Source organism: Acipenser ruthenus, chromosome 44 (genome assembly GCF_902713425.1).
Source record: "Acipenser ruthenus chromosome 44, fAciRut3.2 maternal haplotype, whole genome shotgun sequence".
Taxonomy (NCBI): Eukaryota; Metazoa; Chordata; class Actinopteri; order Acipenseriformes; family Acipenseridae; genus Acipenser; species Acipenser ruthenus.
This window is the reverse complement of record NC_081232.1, coordinates 6,985,001-7,003,140: the sequence shown is the minus strand read 5'-3', so window position 1 is coordinate 7,003,140 and position 18,140 is coordinate 6,985,001. Positions and strand designations below refer to the sequence as shown.

The window sequence follows — 18,140 nt, the reverse complement described above, 5'->3', positions numbered from 1 at the left end:
AGAGAGAGAGAGAGAGTCACTGATAAATAATGAAACACATTTCTAAGATGTAGAGGGAGGTGAGGGGGGAGAGGGGAGAGGGGAGAGGGGAGAGAGTGAGGGCTGGGCAGGGGGAGGGGAGAGGAGAGGGGAGAGAGTGAGGGCTGGGCAGGGGGAGAGGAGAGGGGAGAGAGTGAGGGCTGGGCAGGGGGAGAGAGGGGAGGAGAGGGGAGAGAGTGAGCGGTGGGCAAGGGGTGAGGGGAGAGAGTGAGGGCTGGGCAGGGGGAGAGGAGAGGGGAGAGAGTGAGGGGTGGGCAAGGGGTGAGGGGAGAGAGTGAGGGCTGGGCAGGGGAGAGGAGAGGGGAGAGAGTGAGGGGTGGGTAGGGGGAGAGGGGAGAGAGTGAGGGGTGGGCAGGGGGAGAGGAGAGGGGAGAGAGTGAGGGGTGGGCTGGGGGAGAGAGGAGAGGAGAGGGGAGAGAGTGAGCGGTGGGCAAGGGGTGAGGGGAGAGAGTGAGGGCTGGGCAGGGGGAGAGGAGAGGGGAGAGAGTGAGGGGTGGGCAAGGGGTGAGGGGAGAGAGTGAGGGCTGGGCAGGGGGAGAGGAGAGGAGAGGGGAGAGAGTGAGGGGTGGGCAAGGGGTGAGGGGAGAGAGTGAGGGCTGGGCAGGGGGAGAGGAGAGGGGAGAGAGTGAGGGGTGGGCAGGGGGAGAGGGGAGAGAGTGAGGGGTGGGCAGGGGGAGAGGAGAGGGGAGAGAGTGAGGGATGGGTAGGGGGAGAGGGGAGAGAGTGAGGGCTGGGCAGGGGGAGAGGAGAGAGGGGAGAGAGTGAGGGGTGGGCAGGGGGAGAGAGTGAGGGGTGGGCAGGGGGAGAGGAGAGAGAGTGAGGAGTGGGCAGGGGAGAAGGGAGAGAGTGAGGGGAGAGAGTGAGGGGTGGGTAGGTGAGGAGAGAGAGTAAGGGGTGGGCAGGGGGAGAGGGGAGAGAGTGAGGGGTGGGCAGGGGGAGATGGGAGAGAGTGAGGGGTGGAGAGGGGAGAGGGGAGAGAGTGAGGAGTGGTCAGGGGTAGGGAAGATATAATGGGAGAGTGTGTTAATGAGAGGGGAGGGGGAGTGGAGGGGAAATAGAGGGCTGGGCAAGGGGAGAGTAGAGGGGAGAGAGTGAGGGCTGGGCAGGGGGAGAGGAGAGGGGAGAGGGGAGAGAGTGAGGTGTGGGCAGGGAGAGAGGTGAGAGGGGAGAGAGTGAGGGGTGGGCAGGGGGAGAGGAGAGGGGGAGAGAGTGAGGGCTGGGCAGGGGGAGAGGAGAGGGGAGAGAGTGAGGGGTGGGTAGGGGAGAGGGGAGAGAGTGAGCAGTGGGCAGGGGGAGAGGGGAGAGAGTGAGGGCTGGGCAGGGGGAGAGGAGAGGGGAGAGAGTGAGGGGTGGGCAAGGGGAGAGGGGAGAGAGTGAGGAGTGGGCAGGGGAGAAGGGAGAAGGGAGAGGGTGAGAGGTTGGCAGGGGGAGAGGAGAGGGGAGAGAGTGAGGGGTGGGTAGGGGAGAGGGGAGAGAGTGAGGGGTGGGTAGGGGAGAGGGGAGAGAGTGAGGGGTGGGCAGGGGGAGAGGAGAGAGAGTGAGGAGTGGGCAGGGGAGAAGGGAGAAGGGAGAGGGTGAGGGGTGGGCAGGGGGAGAGGGGAGAGAGTGAGGGGTGGGTGGGTAGGTGAGGAGAGAGAGTAAGGGGTGGGCAGGGGGAGAGGGGAGAGAGTGAGGGGTGGGCAGGGGAAGAGGAGAGAGAGTGAGGGGTGGAGAGGAGAGAGAGTGAGGGGTGGGCAGGGGGAGAGGAGAGAGAGTGAGGTGTGGAGAGGGGAGAGGGGAGAGAGTGAGGAGTGGTCAGGGATAGGGAAGATATAATGGGAGAGTGTGTTAATGAGAGGGGAGGGGGAGTGGAGGGGAAATAGAGAGGAGGGAGGGAGAGAAAGGAAGAAGGATGAAAGGAGAGAGAGGGGAGGGAGAGACAGAGGGAGATAGCGCGATGGGACAGTTGATGCATATTTAAACAGATCGCTGAGAGGGGGAGGGATGGAAGGAAGAGAAGAAGGAGGGAGTGTGAGGAGAGGTGGGGTGAAGGAGGAATCACCGCATCAGCAGATTGTGCACGAGCCGAGGAACACGCCTTGACATCTCGCTTTTATTTTCACTCTCCGATTTTCCCCTCAAAATGATCACAGCGCCTTCTCCTTGTGCTTCTTCCTGAAGAATACCTACAGGACAAGACATTCGATATATTTCTATTAACACATTCAATACCAATATCGAGGAATAGCGTTTTCACTGGATATTTAGAAGACTACCAAAAGAAAAAAAAAATATTGACTGGAAAAAAAGATTTCTATTTAAATACGACACTTCAAAAAAGGTACAATTCGACATTATTATTATTATTATTATTATTATTATTATTATTATTATTATTATTATTATTATTATTATTTATTTGTTTTTATTGTAAGCTATGTTATTTTTTCATATCTGTCTATCTATCTGTCCGTCTTGTCTGTCTGTCTCAGTTCACCTGAAATTATGTGTCTACACACACACACACACACACACATATACATTATATATTATATTTATAATGTACCTATCTGTCTGTCTATCTATCTGTGTCTGTGCTGGGGCTACCAATAGACTCTATAATCTAAAATATGTTATCCGCCTTGTCTGTCTGCATTAATCGCTGTAACCATGTATTGTTGAATATACGGCGTGTGTGTCTGTGTGTGTGTGATTCCAAACTCTGCCGATGAAACATCGGCTCCATCAGTGATATTATTTATCAGGTTTATTCAGCTTTTCAGGCATATCCGATAGAACACACACACACACACACACACACACACACTCACACACACACTCACACACACACACACACACAGACACAGACACACACACACACACACACACACACACACACACTCACACCACACACACACACACACACACACAGACACAGACACACACACACACACACACACACACTCACACCACACACACCACACACACACACACACACACACACACACACACACACACACCACACACAGACACACACACACACAGACACACACACACACACACACACACACTCACTCACACCACACACAGACACACACACACAGACACACACACTGACACGGTGTCGTTTGTTTTATACTTGTAAAAACTCTCGATTTCATGCATTGTATTCCAGTAGCGGGTTGGGCGTGTGCAGCGGGGACGGAATCAAATTCACTTGAACCGCATCCAAGATACACGCGCTCAGCACAAAAACGAGATCTTTATTTATTTATTTATTTACTTATGTCTGTTTAATTAACGTGGTCGTGTGTCATGCAGCTGGTTAATGAAATATAGGCAACGTTATTATTATTATTATTATTATTATTATTATTATTATTATTATTATTATTATTATTATTATTATTATTATTATTATTATTATTATTATTATTATTATTATTGCTGTGGTCGCTTACAATATTCTGATGTGGGGGCAAAAAACGTGTTTCCATAATACGGTCTGTTTAAGAAACATACATCAAGACAAATTAAAATATTGTAATATCACGTGTTCATTTACACGCTGAATATCTTGCACGTCCAGTATCTGAGACGCATTTCACAGTTAGCAGTGTGTTCAATGCGTTTCTCATGATGTGGGAGTAAACGACGCTGGACGCACAATCCCGTTTATAATCCGAGTGGAATTTTTCTTCATATTCGGAGACGCAATTCCAAATTTAAAGCACGATTTCAATAACATCTCTTCGTTTAGCTCGTACTTATTCAACGAGACGCTGATTTCTTTTGATTTCTTGTTAATTGTTATTTTCAAATAATAAAGAATCAAATTCCGAACATTCTCATCAGTTCTGATCAATGAGAAAGTGATTCTGCAGTATCGCGCATTCCTGCAATGGGAATAACTGTAGTTATAAAACAATGGATGTGCGATATTAGCTCTTAATGTATATATCATGCACACACATAGAAACGTATAAAGAACGATACGAACATCATTTACAAATTGTATTAACATGATCACACAAACTACAACATGATAATTTAATGTGTTAACGTCACATTATTCAGCAGGTTTCATTCGATTTTATGAAGCAAAATTATTTCTACACGTGCAATATTTGTATATTAGAAATGCTGTAGCTATGCACGGCTGTATGTTTGCTTGAATAAATACATATTATTATTATTATTATTATTATTATTATTATTATTATTATTATTATTATTAATGCTGGCTGGATCTCCTCCGTTTTGCGGTTCTTTTCTCGCTGTAAGCGCTGCTTCTTCACAGGTTGAAAACGCTGCAGTACAATATTCAGATATTGACAAAAAAAACACCCTTTTTTCCTGCATAATAGCGTGTTTGAAACCGACACTGTAGAGCCGTCGATATGAGATTGCGATGTCCCGCTCCTCTGTAAAGAAACTGTGAATCAGGGTGTGTGTGCAGGCTGCCTGTCTGTCTGTCTGTCTGTCTGTGCGCCTGTCAGTCTGTCAGTCTGTCAGTGTCACACTAACACGTTTCTGTAGAAGCGCTCGTCCGACTGTGATAAAACTCCTTCAGCACCTTCTTTAACTAAAAGTTATTGAGAGGATCACGATCTGGGGGTGTGGGGAGTCTGTCTGTCGGAAAATTGCAAAGCATACGATATGGTTTATTTAGATTTCCAGAAAGCTTTTGACAAAGTCCCGCATAAAAGATTAATCCTCAAACTGAACGCAGTAGGGATTCAAGGAAATGCATGCACATGGATTAGGGAGTGGTTAACATGTACAAAACAGAAAGTACTGATTAGAGGAGAAACCTCAAAATGGAGCGAGGTAACCAGTGGAGTACCACAGGAATCAGTATTAGGTCCTCTGCTATTCCTAATCTACATTAATGACTTAGATTCTGGTATAATAAGCAAACTTGTTAAATTTGCAGAGGACACAAAAATAGGAGGAATGGCAAACACTGTTGCAGCAGCAAAGGTCATTCAAAATGATCTAGACAGCACTCAGAACTGTGCAGACACATGGCAAATGAAATTTAATAGAGAAAAGTGTAAAGTATTGCATGCAGGAAATAAAAATGTGCATTATAAATATCATATGGGAGATACTGAAATTGAAGAAGGGATCTATGAAAAAGACCTAGGAGTTTATGTTGACTCAGAAATGTCTTCATCTAGACAATGTGGGGAAGCTATAAAAAAGGCCAACAAGATGCTCGGATATATTGTGAGAAGTGTTGAATTTAAATCAAGGGAAGTAATGTTAAAACTTTACAATGCATTAGTAAGACCTCACCTAGAATATTGTGTTCAGTTCTGGTCACCTCGTTACATAAAGTATATTGCTCCTCTAGAAATAGTGCAAAGAAGAGCGACCAGAATTATCCCGGGTTTAAAAGGCATGTCGTATGCAGACAGGCTAAAAGAATTGAATCTATTCAGTCTTGAACAAAGAAGACTACGCGGCGCTCTGATTCAAACATTCAAAATCCCAAAAGTTATAGATAATGTCGACCCAGGGGACTTTTTCGACCTGATAAAAGAAACAAGGACCAGGGGTCACAAATGGAGATTAGATAAAGGGGCATTCAGAACAGAAAACAGGAGGCACTTTTTTACACAGAGAATCGTGAGGGTCTGGAACCAACTCTCCAGTAATGTTGTTGAAGCTGACACCCTGGGATCCTTCAAGAAGCTGCTTGATGAGATTCTGGGATCAATAAGCTACTAACAACCAAACGAGCAAGATGGGTTGAATGGCCTCCTCTCGTTTGTAAACTTTCTTATGTTCTTATGTTCTTATGTCGTTATGTCTGTGTGTGTGTGTCTGTTTGTCTGTCTCTGTGTGTGTCTGTCTGTCTAATATATTTAATAATTTTCTCCCCACACAGGAAGTCCTGCCCCCCTTCTGTACTTGACCTTTGACCCTGCCCACCCCCCTTAGAGGTGAGAGAGATGACTGATAAAATGGAAGACTAAGACCAAGAGAAAACAGAGAGAAAAAAACTACAGAAACGACGGAAAGGAGGGGAAAAACTACAACACAACTGCCAACTTACAAAAAAACAGCTGAAAAAGAAAACTATTAAAGGAGCGATTGAAACCAAGAGAAAGGATTGATAAGAACTGAATAGAAGAAAGAAAGAAAGAAAGAAAGAAAGAAAGAAAGAAAGAAAGAAAGAAAGAAAATCATACACACTTATACTGCAAATACAAATTGATCTTTCAACCTGTAGCACAACAACCGGGCTGGGCAGATAGTATTATTATTATTATTATTATTATTATTATTATTATTATTATTATTATTATTATTATTATTATTACTACAAGCACTGGAAATAATAAAACTGCAACCCGTTAAAACCTGCTAAACGAACTACCCGCAAATTTAAAAACAATTACACAATTTATTGGAATCAATGTATAAAGATACAAGATATATTTCAAGATCTATTTCAGCACTGAGTTCATAAAACGAATTGAGACATACCAAACTGGATATAACGCGGGCACAGTGAACCGCTTCAATAAGCATCTGCTAAACACAGACACACACACACACACACACACACACAGAGTCCGATTCAGTCAATTTTTTTTTTAAAAAAGCACGAAACTCCATATTTAAACTCTCAAAATCAGCAGTAATAAAAGCCCTGCACCATGGATATGAACACAGAAAGCCACTCGTTCCTCACTGAGACTGCAGCACCCCCTAGCGTCACCATGGGGGAATCACACAACTACTTGTCAACCGGCGAACCCCGAACCGAACCTGAACCGGCCCAGCCCGCCTCAGAACCAGCCCAGCCCGCCTCAGAACCGACCCAGCCCTCCCCAGAACCAGCCCAGCCCGCCTCAGAACCGGCCCAGCCCGCCTCAGAACCGGCGCAGCCCTCCCCAGAACCAGCCCAGCCCGCCTCAGAACCGGCCCAGCCCGCCTCAGAACCACCCCAGCCTGCCTCAGAACCATCCCAGCCTGCCTCAGAACCATCCCAGCCCGCCTCAGAACTGACAACGCCTCAGCCGCACTGGGAGCCGGACGAAGCGACTGTGGTGTTCGTTGACGAGAAGCGGCAGGAGAACGGAAACGGCCTCCCCCCACCGGTCGCAATCCGCCCTGCGGTGAGCATCGGGGACCTGCACGCCACCCCCGACTCCAAGCGCCGGCACCTGAAGGAGCAGCACCACGGCCGCCGCTCTCGTGCCGGGAGCAAGTCCGGCTCCGTCTGCCACCTCCCGCACGTCGGGACCAACTCCCCACGGCCCAGCCTGTGTCGCCAGCACTCCAACGCTACCAACAGCGGGCTGGAAACCGGGGAGAAGCCACGGGATTATCTCATCGCCTCCATCCTGTCCTGCTTCTGCCCCATGTGGCCGGTCAACATCGTGGCGTTCGTCTACTCCGTCATGGTAAGAGAGAGAGAGAGGGTTGGCTTCAGCAAAACTGCTGTCCCCATTGAAACTTATTGCAGGGATTCTAATACGACTCCTATTGCACAGCAGTGTCACCCATTGCAGGGTTTACTGCCAGCTTGATCACACACAGTGTGTATAGGTAACAGCTTGATCACACACAGTGTGTATAGGTAACAGCTTGATCACACACAGTGTGTATAGGTAACAGCTTGATCACACACAGTGTGTATAGGTAACAGCTTGATCACACAGTGTGTATAGGTAACAGCTTGATCACACACAGTGTGTATAGGTAACAGCTTGATTAGACACAGAAACACAGACACAGACTGAAAAAAGAAACAAGGACCAGGGGTCACAAATGGAGATTAGATAAAGGGGCATTCAGAACAGAAAATAGGAGGCACTTTTTTACACAGAGAATTGTGAGGGTCTGGAACCAACTCCCCAGTAATGTTGTTGAAGCTGACACCCTGGGATCCTTCAAGAAGCTGCTTGATGAGATTCTGGGATCAATAAGCTACTAACAACCAAACGAGCGAGATGGGCCGAATGGCCTCCTCTCGTTTGTAAACTTTCTTATGTTCTTATGTTCTAGACACAGTTTATATAGGTAACAGCTTGATCAGCTCCAGACAATGCAACTCTTATTCAGGGACAGCAGCAGCTGGTTGGTAGATGATGAAACACTGAAGGGGGCAGGGACAGTTTTGACGCTATTCGAAAGCAGAGATCTCTTTCAACAAGGGTAGCACCAGATATCGTGTTTTACAACAAAAATCCAAGTTTGCTGTAACATGTGTTTCTTTCGAAATCCTCCCGCTCTCCCCTCCCCCCCTCACCCTACCTCCCTCCTCCCCTTCCATCTCTCCCCTCCCCACTCTCCCCCTCCCCACACTCTCTCCCCTTCCCTTTTCCCCCTAACCCTCTCCCCCTATTTCTCTCCCTCCCTTCCCTCTCACCTCTCCCCCCTCCATCCCTCCCCTTCCCTCTCTCACCCCGCCTCCCCCTCCCTCTCTCTGCCTCCTCTGTAATTTTTTATGCATGTGTTCAATGCAGGCACTCTCCTATGCAGACAGCACTGTCCTCATATGGCTCAGACTCCTTGTTTAATAATTCAGCTGAACTTGGTGGTTTTTAATGTGGTTTGTGAAGCAGTGAAATTGCTCACATGAAATCCAATAATTGATACCTGTGTCTGATGTCCTGTGAGGCAGTAGGGTGTGTTTGATTCGTCAAGTTAATGAAGCTAATAAGAGATAAGCGCTGACCATCTTTAAAATCCATTCTCTCACCTCTTATTAGCTTTATTAACAAGATCACTGGTCCCTCCCTTTAAAGGAGCATTGACCATCTTTAAAATCCATTATCTCACCTCTTATTAGCTTTATTAACATGATCACTGACCCCTCCCTTTAAAGGAGCGCTGACCATCTTTAAAATCCATTCTCTCACCTCTTATTAGCTTTATTAACATGATCACTGACCCCTCCCTTTAAAGGAGCGCTGACCATCTTTAAAATCCATTCTCTCACCTCTGATTAGCTTTATTAACAGGATCACTGGCCCCTCCCTTTAAAGGAGCGCTGACCATCTTTGAAATCCATTCTCTCACCTCTTATTAGCTTTATTAACATGATCACTGGCCCCTCCCTTTATTGTGCTTGTGGCAGGGTGTTGTAAATAAGTGTAAGACTGGCAGGGATGGGGTTAAATCTGTCCCTGCCAGCAATCACAGGTGTTGCCATTCCCCACTTTGGTAATTGGGTGCTAACTGGGGAGTGGCCACACACACATATAAAGGTAGAGAAAACCCCTTTTCAGAACAGTCCAGTGAAGGCTCGGCCCAGTCGGGACAATTTGAAACCTTTATTGTGTTTTTGTTTAAGTTTTTATTTTGGCCCTCGTGCCCTGTTTTGCTTGTTCCTGTGTTTTGTTCTATTTAATGCGTGCTCTAGCGCTTCACTGCAGTCTCCTGTCTCTGTCTCTAATTCAATGCCAGTAACAGCTTGGGCTGTGACGCTAGCCTATACAGATATTTCTAATACAATGCTATATCTCTCCTCTATTCTTTTTCCCCTCTTCCCCTCCCTCTCCTCTCTCTCTCCTCTCCCCTCTCTATCTCCTCTTTCCTCTCCCCTCCTCTCTCCCCTGTGTCCTCTCCTCTCTCTCCTGTCCTCTCTCCTCTCCTCTCTCTCCTCTCCTTTCTCATCTCTACCCTCTCTGCTCTCTCCTCTCTCTACACTCTCCTCTTGTCTCCCCTCTCCTCTCTCCTCTCCCCTCTCCTATCTCATCCACTCCCCTCTCTCCTCCCTTCCTCTCCTCTCTCCCCTCTCTCCTCTCATGTCTCCTCTCCTGTCCCCTCTCTCCTATCCCCTCTCTCCTCTCCTCTCTCTCCTCTTGTGTCTCCCCTCCCCTCTCCTTTCCCATCCCCTCCCCTCTCTCTCCTCTCTCCCTCTCCTATCCTTTCTCCTCTCTCCCCTCCCCTCTCCTCTTGTATCTCCCCTTCCCTCTCCTCTCCTCTCCTCTCTCCTGTCTCCTCTCCCCTCTCCTCCTCTCTCCTCTCCTCTCTCCTCTGCCCTCATCTATCCTCTCCCCCTCTCTCCTCTCCTCTCTCTCAGTCTCGTAATAGTTTTCAGCAGGGTGATGTTGACGGGGCTCGGAGGCTGGGTAGTGTTGCGAAGCTCCTCAGCATCGTGGCTCTAGTGGGGGGGATTGTGATCATCGCAACCTCCTGCATCATCAACTGGGGCAGTGAGTATCCCTCCCTCCTTCATCCCTCTCTCTCCCTCCTTCATCCCTCTCTCTCTCCATCCCTATATCTCCCTCTCCTTCGTCCCTCTCTCTCCCCTTTTCTATCTCCTGCATAATCAACTGGACCAGTGATTAACCCTCTTACCTGTCTGTCCTTCTATCTGTCTGTCTGTGTCTGTGTCTTTGTCTCTGTCTGTCTGCCTGTCTGTGTCTGTCTGTGTGTCTGTCTGCCTGTCTGTGAATGTCTGTGTGTGTCTGTCTGTCTGTCCGTCTGTCTGTCTGTCCCAAATAACCCTAACCCAAATATCAATCTTTTTATTATTTATTTTTATCTAATATTATTTTGCAGAAACCAATGCTAACTGTCCGTCTGTCTGTCTGTCTGTCTGTCTGTCTTCCAGTTATGTCCTGAATCGCTGGATCACATTGACCACAAGAAACACTCCCACCCCCCACCCCCATATCCCCTCCCCACCCCTCCCTACCTCACCCCCTTAAACAAGAGGTCTGCCAATCACATCATCAACTCAACACACGCACACACACATGCACACGCACACGCACGCACACACGCACACACATGCACACACATGCACACGCACACATCACAATGGAATCACGAGGAGAGAGAGAGAGAGAGGGAGGATACAACTTGAATAAATGACTAGAAGAAAATGAAGGGATGAAGAAAACATCAAAAAATGAAAAAACAAGTGGAAGAGGTGGAGTGAAAGAGGTGGTGACAAGATGATCAGGAAGGAGAGAAGGAAAAAAGAAAGAGAGAAAACACCACTTTGAAAAAAAGAAAGAATGGAACAAAAAAAGAAAGAATGAAAAATGTGAGAGAAAATATTACTTTGAATGGAAGAGAGAAAGAGCTCCCATCTCCATTAATCTCATTCTCTCAGATGAAGAGGGACGGGACCCCAGGACACACACACAGATATTACCAGATTGCTACGCATGCTAAAGACTTTCAGACTAACGACAAACAAAGAAAAACAAAGAAATAAAATGACCACCCTGACCCTGACCCTGACCCTGACCCTGAGCCTGACCAACTAGTTGACTCTCAGTTTTAATGAGCTTTTTGATCGCACGGACGAATGATTGATTACTGATTACTGATTATTAGCTTTTTTTTACAACAAAGAAGAAAAACGGAGAGAGCGAGAGAGAGAGAGAGAGAGAGAGACATGTTTACAATTTTTACAAGCGACGGATTCTCGCGAGAGAGAGATTCAGTGTTTACAGTTTCATGGATCTGATTAATTTCAACTGTTTTATTTCAGTGTTTTGATACGTAGAGCGATTCTAGAACCTTAGGAAGCGATTTCACAAGCATTTCGACTGGAGGTCTGTCTCATTGTCTTCAATACAGACCCTGCCGACTGCACCAGATTACAGCTGCAACTCTCATACAACTAGGAGAATACAACTGTCTGTCTGTCTGTCTGTCTGTACTGCTAGCAATGTAGTCTGCCAACTATGCCCTCAATCGAAGACACAGAGAAAGGCTTCTAGTGGAAACGTTTGCCATTGAATTTACACTGAAGACACTGAGAAAGACTTCTAGTGGAAACGTTTGCCATTGAATTTACACTGAAGACACTGAGAAAGACTTCTAGTGGAAACGTTTGCCATTGAATTTACACTGAAGACCCTGAGAAAGACTTCTAGTGGAAACGTTTGTCACAGAATATTTTTCTTTTGGTGTTGCTGCATGTACTGCTGTCGAGTGTTTTGTAGTTACACAGGGTCTGATGGGAACAAACTCGTTTAAATATATATATATATAAATTGAAGTGTTGTAATGAGAATATGATATTGAACAGATATTGTGACTGGACTCAAATGGGACCAAACGGATTATCAAAACCAGTTGGTTATTTTTTGGGGGACTTGGGACAGTCAACAGACTGGAAAAATGAGCCACCCTAACTGGGACGGACTTAAGGAATTCCAGTCAAACCCAGTCCAAATGAAGCCCCTAGTGTTTAAAATTGTGTCAGGTATAAAGATTCACTGGACTTCTGAGAGAGAGAGAGAGAGAGAGAGAGAGAGAGAGAGAGAGAGAGAGAGGACCCCCTCCCGCAAAGATCGAATTGGAAATTGAATTTTAAAAAAATCTATAAATCAAATCTATAAAGAAAATTTCAAAATCTACAGAATATATCTGATATTGATGCGATCCAGCCCTCTGAAATGTCTTTATAATATACAGCACTAGACCCTGATATTGATGCGATCCAGCCCTCTGAAATGTCTTTATAATATACAGCACTAGACCCTGATATTGATGAGATACAGCCCTCTGAAATGTCTTTATAATATATAGCACTAGACCCTCATATTGATGAGATACAGCCCTCTGAAATGTCTTTATAATATATAGCACTAGACCCTGATATTGATGCGATCCAGCCATCTGAAATGTCTTTATAATATATAGCACCAGACCCTGATATTGATGCGATCCAGCCCTCTGAAATGTCTTTATAATATACAGCACTAGACCCTGATATTGATGCGACACAGCCCTCTGAAATGTCTTTATAATATACAGCACTAGACCCTGATTATTCTGTGTATCGTACAGCAAGCTGAGCTAACACTCTGTAGCTAATGCATAGTTCAGTATTTCCAAGCACCATTCAGTTTTCATACGGGAACAATATTAGACACGTAAGTAACCGTTTACACTGACGCTTAGGCCTCTAATACTTCATTTCACCTTTTTTAATGACAATTGTATTACAGTATATTGAGACATGCTTGTTTACAGACCGTGTTATATTTTACTGCCAAAAATGGGTCGGTTTACAATTTTACAAAACTGTAAAAAAAAAAAAAAGATTGTTATTATTATTATTATTATTATTATTATTATTATTATTATTTAAGACAAATGAAATAATAAATGTCTTATTATAAAATAAGACGTTTGAAAATCTGTCTATCTCTCAATCTATCTCAGTGTTGCAACGTTTGACACCATTTTCAGTAAGTGCCTGTATTAAATAATTAGTAAGTTTTATTAGAAAAAAACGAAAACACTTTTCTCTGCTCGCCTCAGCATTGCCTAAGTGAACTATTTTCACTTACAATACTTACAGGTTCACAATCAGCTTATAGCTTACGTCACGTCACGTGTGTCTTATTATCACTTTCCGCCCTATTTAAAATAATAATAATAATAATAATAATAATAATAATAATAATAATAATAATAATAATAATAATAATAATAACAGACCCCTCTGGCTGTTTCAAAATGGACTCGTCCGTAGCGCAGGCTTACTGAATTGCCTGTGTGGAGCAAGCTATATTTAACAGACTATAGGGGTCACTGTTTACATAATAATAGTCAGTGTTGTGGCTTATTGTATAATAATACTATAAGTGTTTTGTTTGTTTTTGTTTTTGAGGATTGAAGTTTTCAATACTGTTTACTAAAGAGGACACAACCAGGTTTGTCTCTTATAAAAGTTTCCCACAGTAAAAGCATAGTAAAGTGTAATAACGCACAGTGAAAGCATGGTAAAGCATAGGGAAGCATTGTAAAGCAGAGAGAGGTGTGGTAAAGCACAGGGAAGCATTGTAAAGCAGAGAGAGGTGTGGTAAAGCATAGGGAAGCATTGTAAAGCACAGAGAGGTCTGGTAAAGCATAGGGAAGCATTGTAAAGCAGAGCGAGGTGTGGTAAACCATAGGGAAGCATTGTAAAGCAGAGAGAAGTGTGGTAAAGCATAGGGAAGCATTGTAAAGCACAGAGAGGTCTGGTAAAGCATAGGGAAGCATTGTAAAGCACAGAGAGGTCTGGTAAAACATAGGGAAGCATTGTAAAGCAGAGAGAGGTGTGGTAAAGCATAGGGAAGCATTGTAAAGCATAGAGAGGTGTGGTAAAGCATAGTGAAGCATTGTAAAGCAGAGAGAGGTCTGGTAAAGCATAGGGAAGCATTGTAAAGCATAGAGAGGTGTGGTAAAGCATAGGGAAGCATTGTAAAGCATAGAGAGGTGTGGTAAAGCATAGGGAAGCATTGTAAAGCACAGAGAGGTGTGGTAAACCATAGGGAAGCATTGTAAAGCACAGGGAGGTGTGGTAAACCACGGTAACATAATGCATGGTAGAAACATGGGAAAACTGCAGAATTACTGTTCAAATATACCGTGGGCATTTCATTCATTATTATTATTATTATTAGTAGTAGTAGTAGTAGTAGTAGTAGTAGTAGTAGTAGTATCTTAACAGAGAAAAACAAACTGAATTTGAGAACGGTTTTAAAAAACAATTGCAAAGATTGTTGTCTGTTTGTAAATCAAAAGGATTTTTTTTGTCAGGGGAAAGAGGGTCAAGGTTGGGAAGGCTGTCTTCTTTCGGGCAGTTTGGAGGATGAAGTGAATAAAAAGACACATAGAAGGCTTGCGTTTTGGTTGTGGTCTTCATGGGCATTTATTAATCGGAAATAAAACAACAGATTAGGGTGTTGTTTTAATGTTGTTGATGAAATGTTCTTTTATCGAAAGACTAACGAAACGAATTATCGTCGCTTGCGGTTAAATTGAAGGACCGGTATCATATTTATATATATATTTTTAAAATATAATTCATATAACCCCTTTTTGCATGTTTTGTAAACGGACGTGAATGAAAACGGAGTTATGTTGCAAGCTTATGCACTTAAGAACTGTTATTATTATCATCATCATTACAAATATTATTACTTTTGTATTGTTGCCGAACGCGTGTTTGTGATATTTTATTAATTACAGCTTGTTAATTACCTGTATATTGTACCTATAACCCATTAGTATTAGGACACAGTTTAACACTAATGAATGTAATTAATGACAATTAAATAAAATGGTACTGTATCTTTCTTTTATTTTAGATTTCAATTACATTGTAACTGCACTTTGAGATCACTAGACTAGACTGTATTGAATTACATTGTAACTGCAGTTTGAGATCACTAGACTGAACTGGAATTACATTGTAACTGCAGTTTGGGTTCACTAGACTGGACTGTATTATAAGGACATTGTAACTGCAGTTTGAGATCACTAGACTAGACTGTATTGAATCACATTGTAACTGCAGTTTGAGATCACTAGACTAGACTGTATTGAATTACATTGTAACTGCAGTTTGAGATCACTAGACTGAACTGGAATTACATTGTAACTGCAGTTTGGGATCACTAGACTGGACTGTATTATAAGGACATTGTAAATGCAGTTTGAGATCACTAGACTAGACTGTATTGAATTACATTGTAACTGCAGTTTGAGATCACTAGACTGAACTGGAATTACATTGTAACTGCAGTTTGGGATCACTAGACTGGACTGTATTATAAGGACATTGTAAATGCAGTTTGAGATCACTAGACTAGACTGTATTGAATCACATTGTAACTGCAGTTTGAGATCACTAGACTAGACTGTATTGAATTACATTGTAACTGCAGTTTGAGATCACTAGACTAGACTGGAATTACATTGTAACTGCAGTTTGGGATCACTAGACTGGACTGTATTATAAGGACATTGTAACTGCAGTTTGAGATCACTAGACTAGACTGTATTGAATTACATTGTAACTGCAGTTTGAGATCACTAGACTAGACTGTATTATAATTACATTGTAACTGCAGTTTGGGATCACTAGACTAGACTAGACTGTATTGAATTACATTGTAACTGCAGTTTGAGATCACTAGACTAGATAGACTGTATTGAATTACATTGTAACTGCAGTTTGAGATCACTAGACTAGACTAGACTGTATTATTATTACATTGTAACTGCAGTTTGAGATCACTAGACTAGACTGGGCTGGAATTACATTGTAACTGCAGTTTGAGATCACTAGACTAGACTGGAATTACATTGTAACTGCAGTTTGAGATCACTAGACTAGACTGTATTATAAGGACATTGTAACTGCAGTTTGAGATCACTAGACTAGACTGGAATTACATTTAACTGCAGTTTGAGATCACTAGACTAGACTGTATTGAATTACATTGTAACTGCAGTTTGAGATCACTAGACTAGACTGGAATTACATTGTAACTGCAGTTTGGGATCACTAGACTGGACTGTATTATAAGGACATTGTAACTGCAGTTTGAGATCACTAGACTAGACTGGAATTACATTGTAACTGCAGTTTGAGATCACTAGACTAGACTGTATTGAATTACATTGTAACTGCAGTTTGGGATCACTAGACTAGACTAGACTGTATTGAATCACATTGTAACTGCAGTTCACAATTAATATAATTACATTCTGCATCACTAATTGTTAGCTTATTTATTTATTTATTATATTTTTTATCTGCGTTTAACCAAGTTGATACAGAAATAAATCTTTTTTTAATGTATTGGAGATTGCTTGTAAAAAAAAAACAAAAAAAATATCAAATAAAAAAATAAAATTAAATTAAACATTCCGGTAATATAAAAACTGGAAAAAAAGAAAAAAACAGAAAAGAGCATGTTTGTGAAACAACAAAAAAAAAAGAAAAAATACAGAAAAAAAATAATTAAAAAAATGCACTTTTGAAAATGAACACAAAAAAATAAATTGAAGGAGACACCAAACGGCTGTCATAATTTAATTTGTTTATTTTTTAAATATATTTTGGAAGTTGGTTTTTCCCCTCACTCGTTGATTTGATAAAGTGAATTGATTTTGGAACAGAGTCTGTAAAATCTGATTGTGTTAAAAACTTTATTTTAGGAAGAGAGAGAGAGAGAGAGAGAGAGAGAGAGAGAGAGAGAGAGAGAGAGAGAGAGAGAGAGAGAGAGAGAGAGAGAGAGAGAGAGAGAGAGAGAGAGAGATTGAGAGATTTTTGGTGAATAAACAAGCAAATTGTATTAAATTTAAAGCTTGACTCTTAAGATTTTGTACATTCTTTTGAAAATAGAAACACAGTTGGGTTGGTTCACTAAATCGGGGACAGCAGTTTATTAGATTTTAAATTTAAACGTCATGTTTATATTTTCTGTGTTTAAAATAGTCAACGGTCAAAGGTGGGTGTTAGGGGTGATTTTTACAGACTCTGATCCTACGGGGATTATATAAAAAATATTTTAAGAACCACTTTGTGGATTATTTAAAGTTCGCTAGACATCATTGAAGTGAGAGAAATTACAGCTTTGAACCTCTCTCGCGGTCACTGCATCCGCAGTACATTCGAATGTGCTTTTAAACATCGATCACAATTGGATTCTATCAACTGCCATTGCATTGCAATTTTACTGTAGCAAAAAAAAAAAGGATAGCACTTTCCATTAAGCGTCTCTAATTACTGTGCATTGCATATCAGTTACTTAGTGTGTGCTTACACATCATTACAACAGTGTTATGCGTAGTTAAAATGGACTTAATGTGGAAATATTTTTGCATGATATAACCCTAACCCTAACCCCCTAACCACGTAACCCCCAACCCTAACACCCATCTTGCCCGTTTAGTTGTCAGCAGCTGATTGATCCCAGAATCTCATCAAGCAGCTTCTTGAAGGATCCCAGGGTGTCAGATTCAATAACATTACTGGGGAGTTGGTTCCAGACCCTCACAATTCTCTGTGTAAAAAAGTGCCTCCTATTTTCTGTTCTGAATACCCCTTTATCTAATCTCCATTTGTGACCCCTGGTCCTTGTTTCTTTTTTCAGGTCAAAGAAGTCACCTGGGTTGACATTGTCTATACCTTTTAGGATTTTGAATGTTTGAATCAGATCGCCACGTAGTCTTCTTTGTTCAAGACTGAATAGATTCAATTCTTTTAGCCTGTCTGCATATGACATGCCTTTTAATCCCGGAATAATTCTGGTTGCTCTTCTTTGCACTCTTTCTAGAGCAGCAATATCCTTTTTGTAACAAGGTGACCAGAACTGAACACAATATTCTAGGTGAGGTCTTGTTAATGC

At 42.9% G+C, this 18,140-nt stretch overlaps 1 protein-coding gene across 2 annotated transcripts in view; it reads left to right on the top strand.

The window, feature by feature from the left end:
- Positions 1-1,979: 1,979 nt before the first annotated feature.
- LOC131709724 (proline-rich transmembrane protein 2-like) overlaps positions 1,980-18,140 on the top strand; it is a 17,280-nt gene continuing 1,119 nt past the window's right edge. Inside the window, exons 1-4 of one of the 2 annotated variants that reach the window (XM_059012455.1) lie at positions 1,982-2,359; positions 5,915-7,439; positions 10,067-10,199; positions 10,601-18,140. The exon at positions 10,601-18,140 is cut by the window's right edge and continues 1,119 nt beyond it. In XM_059012455.1, coding sequence (XP_058868438.1) covers positions 6,690-7,439; positions 10,067-10,199; positions 10,601-10,611 — 894 coding nt within the window. In that variant the 5' untranslated portion in view covers positions 1,982-2,359; positions 5,915-6,689 and the 3' untranslated portion in view covers positions 10,612-18,140. Of the gene's footprint in view, positions 2,360-5,914; positions 7,440-8,504; positions 9,416-10,066; positions 10,200-10,600 lie in introns of those variants that run through there. The other variant, XM_059012456.1, reaches the window with a different exon arrangement.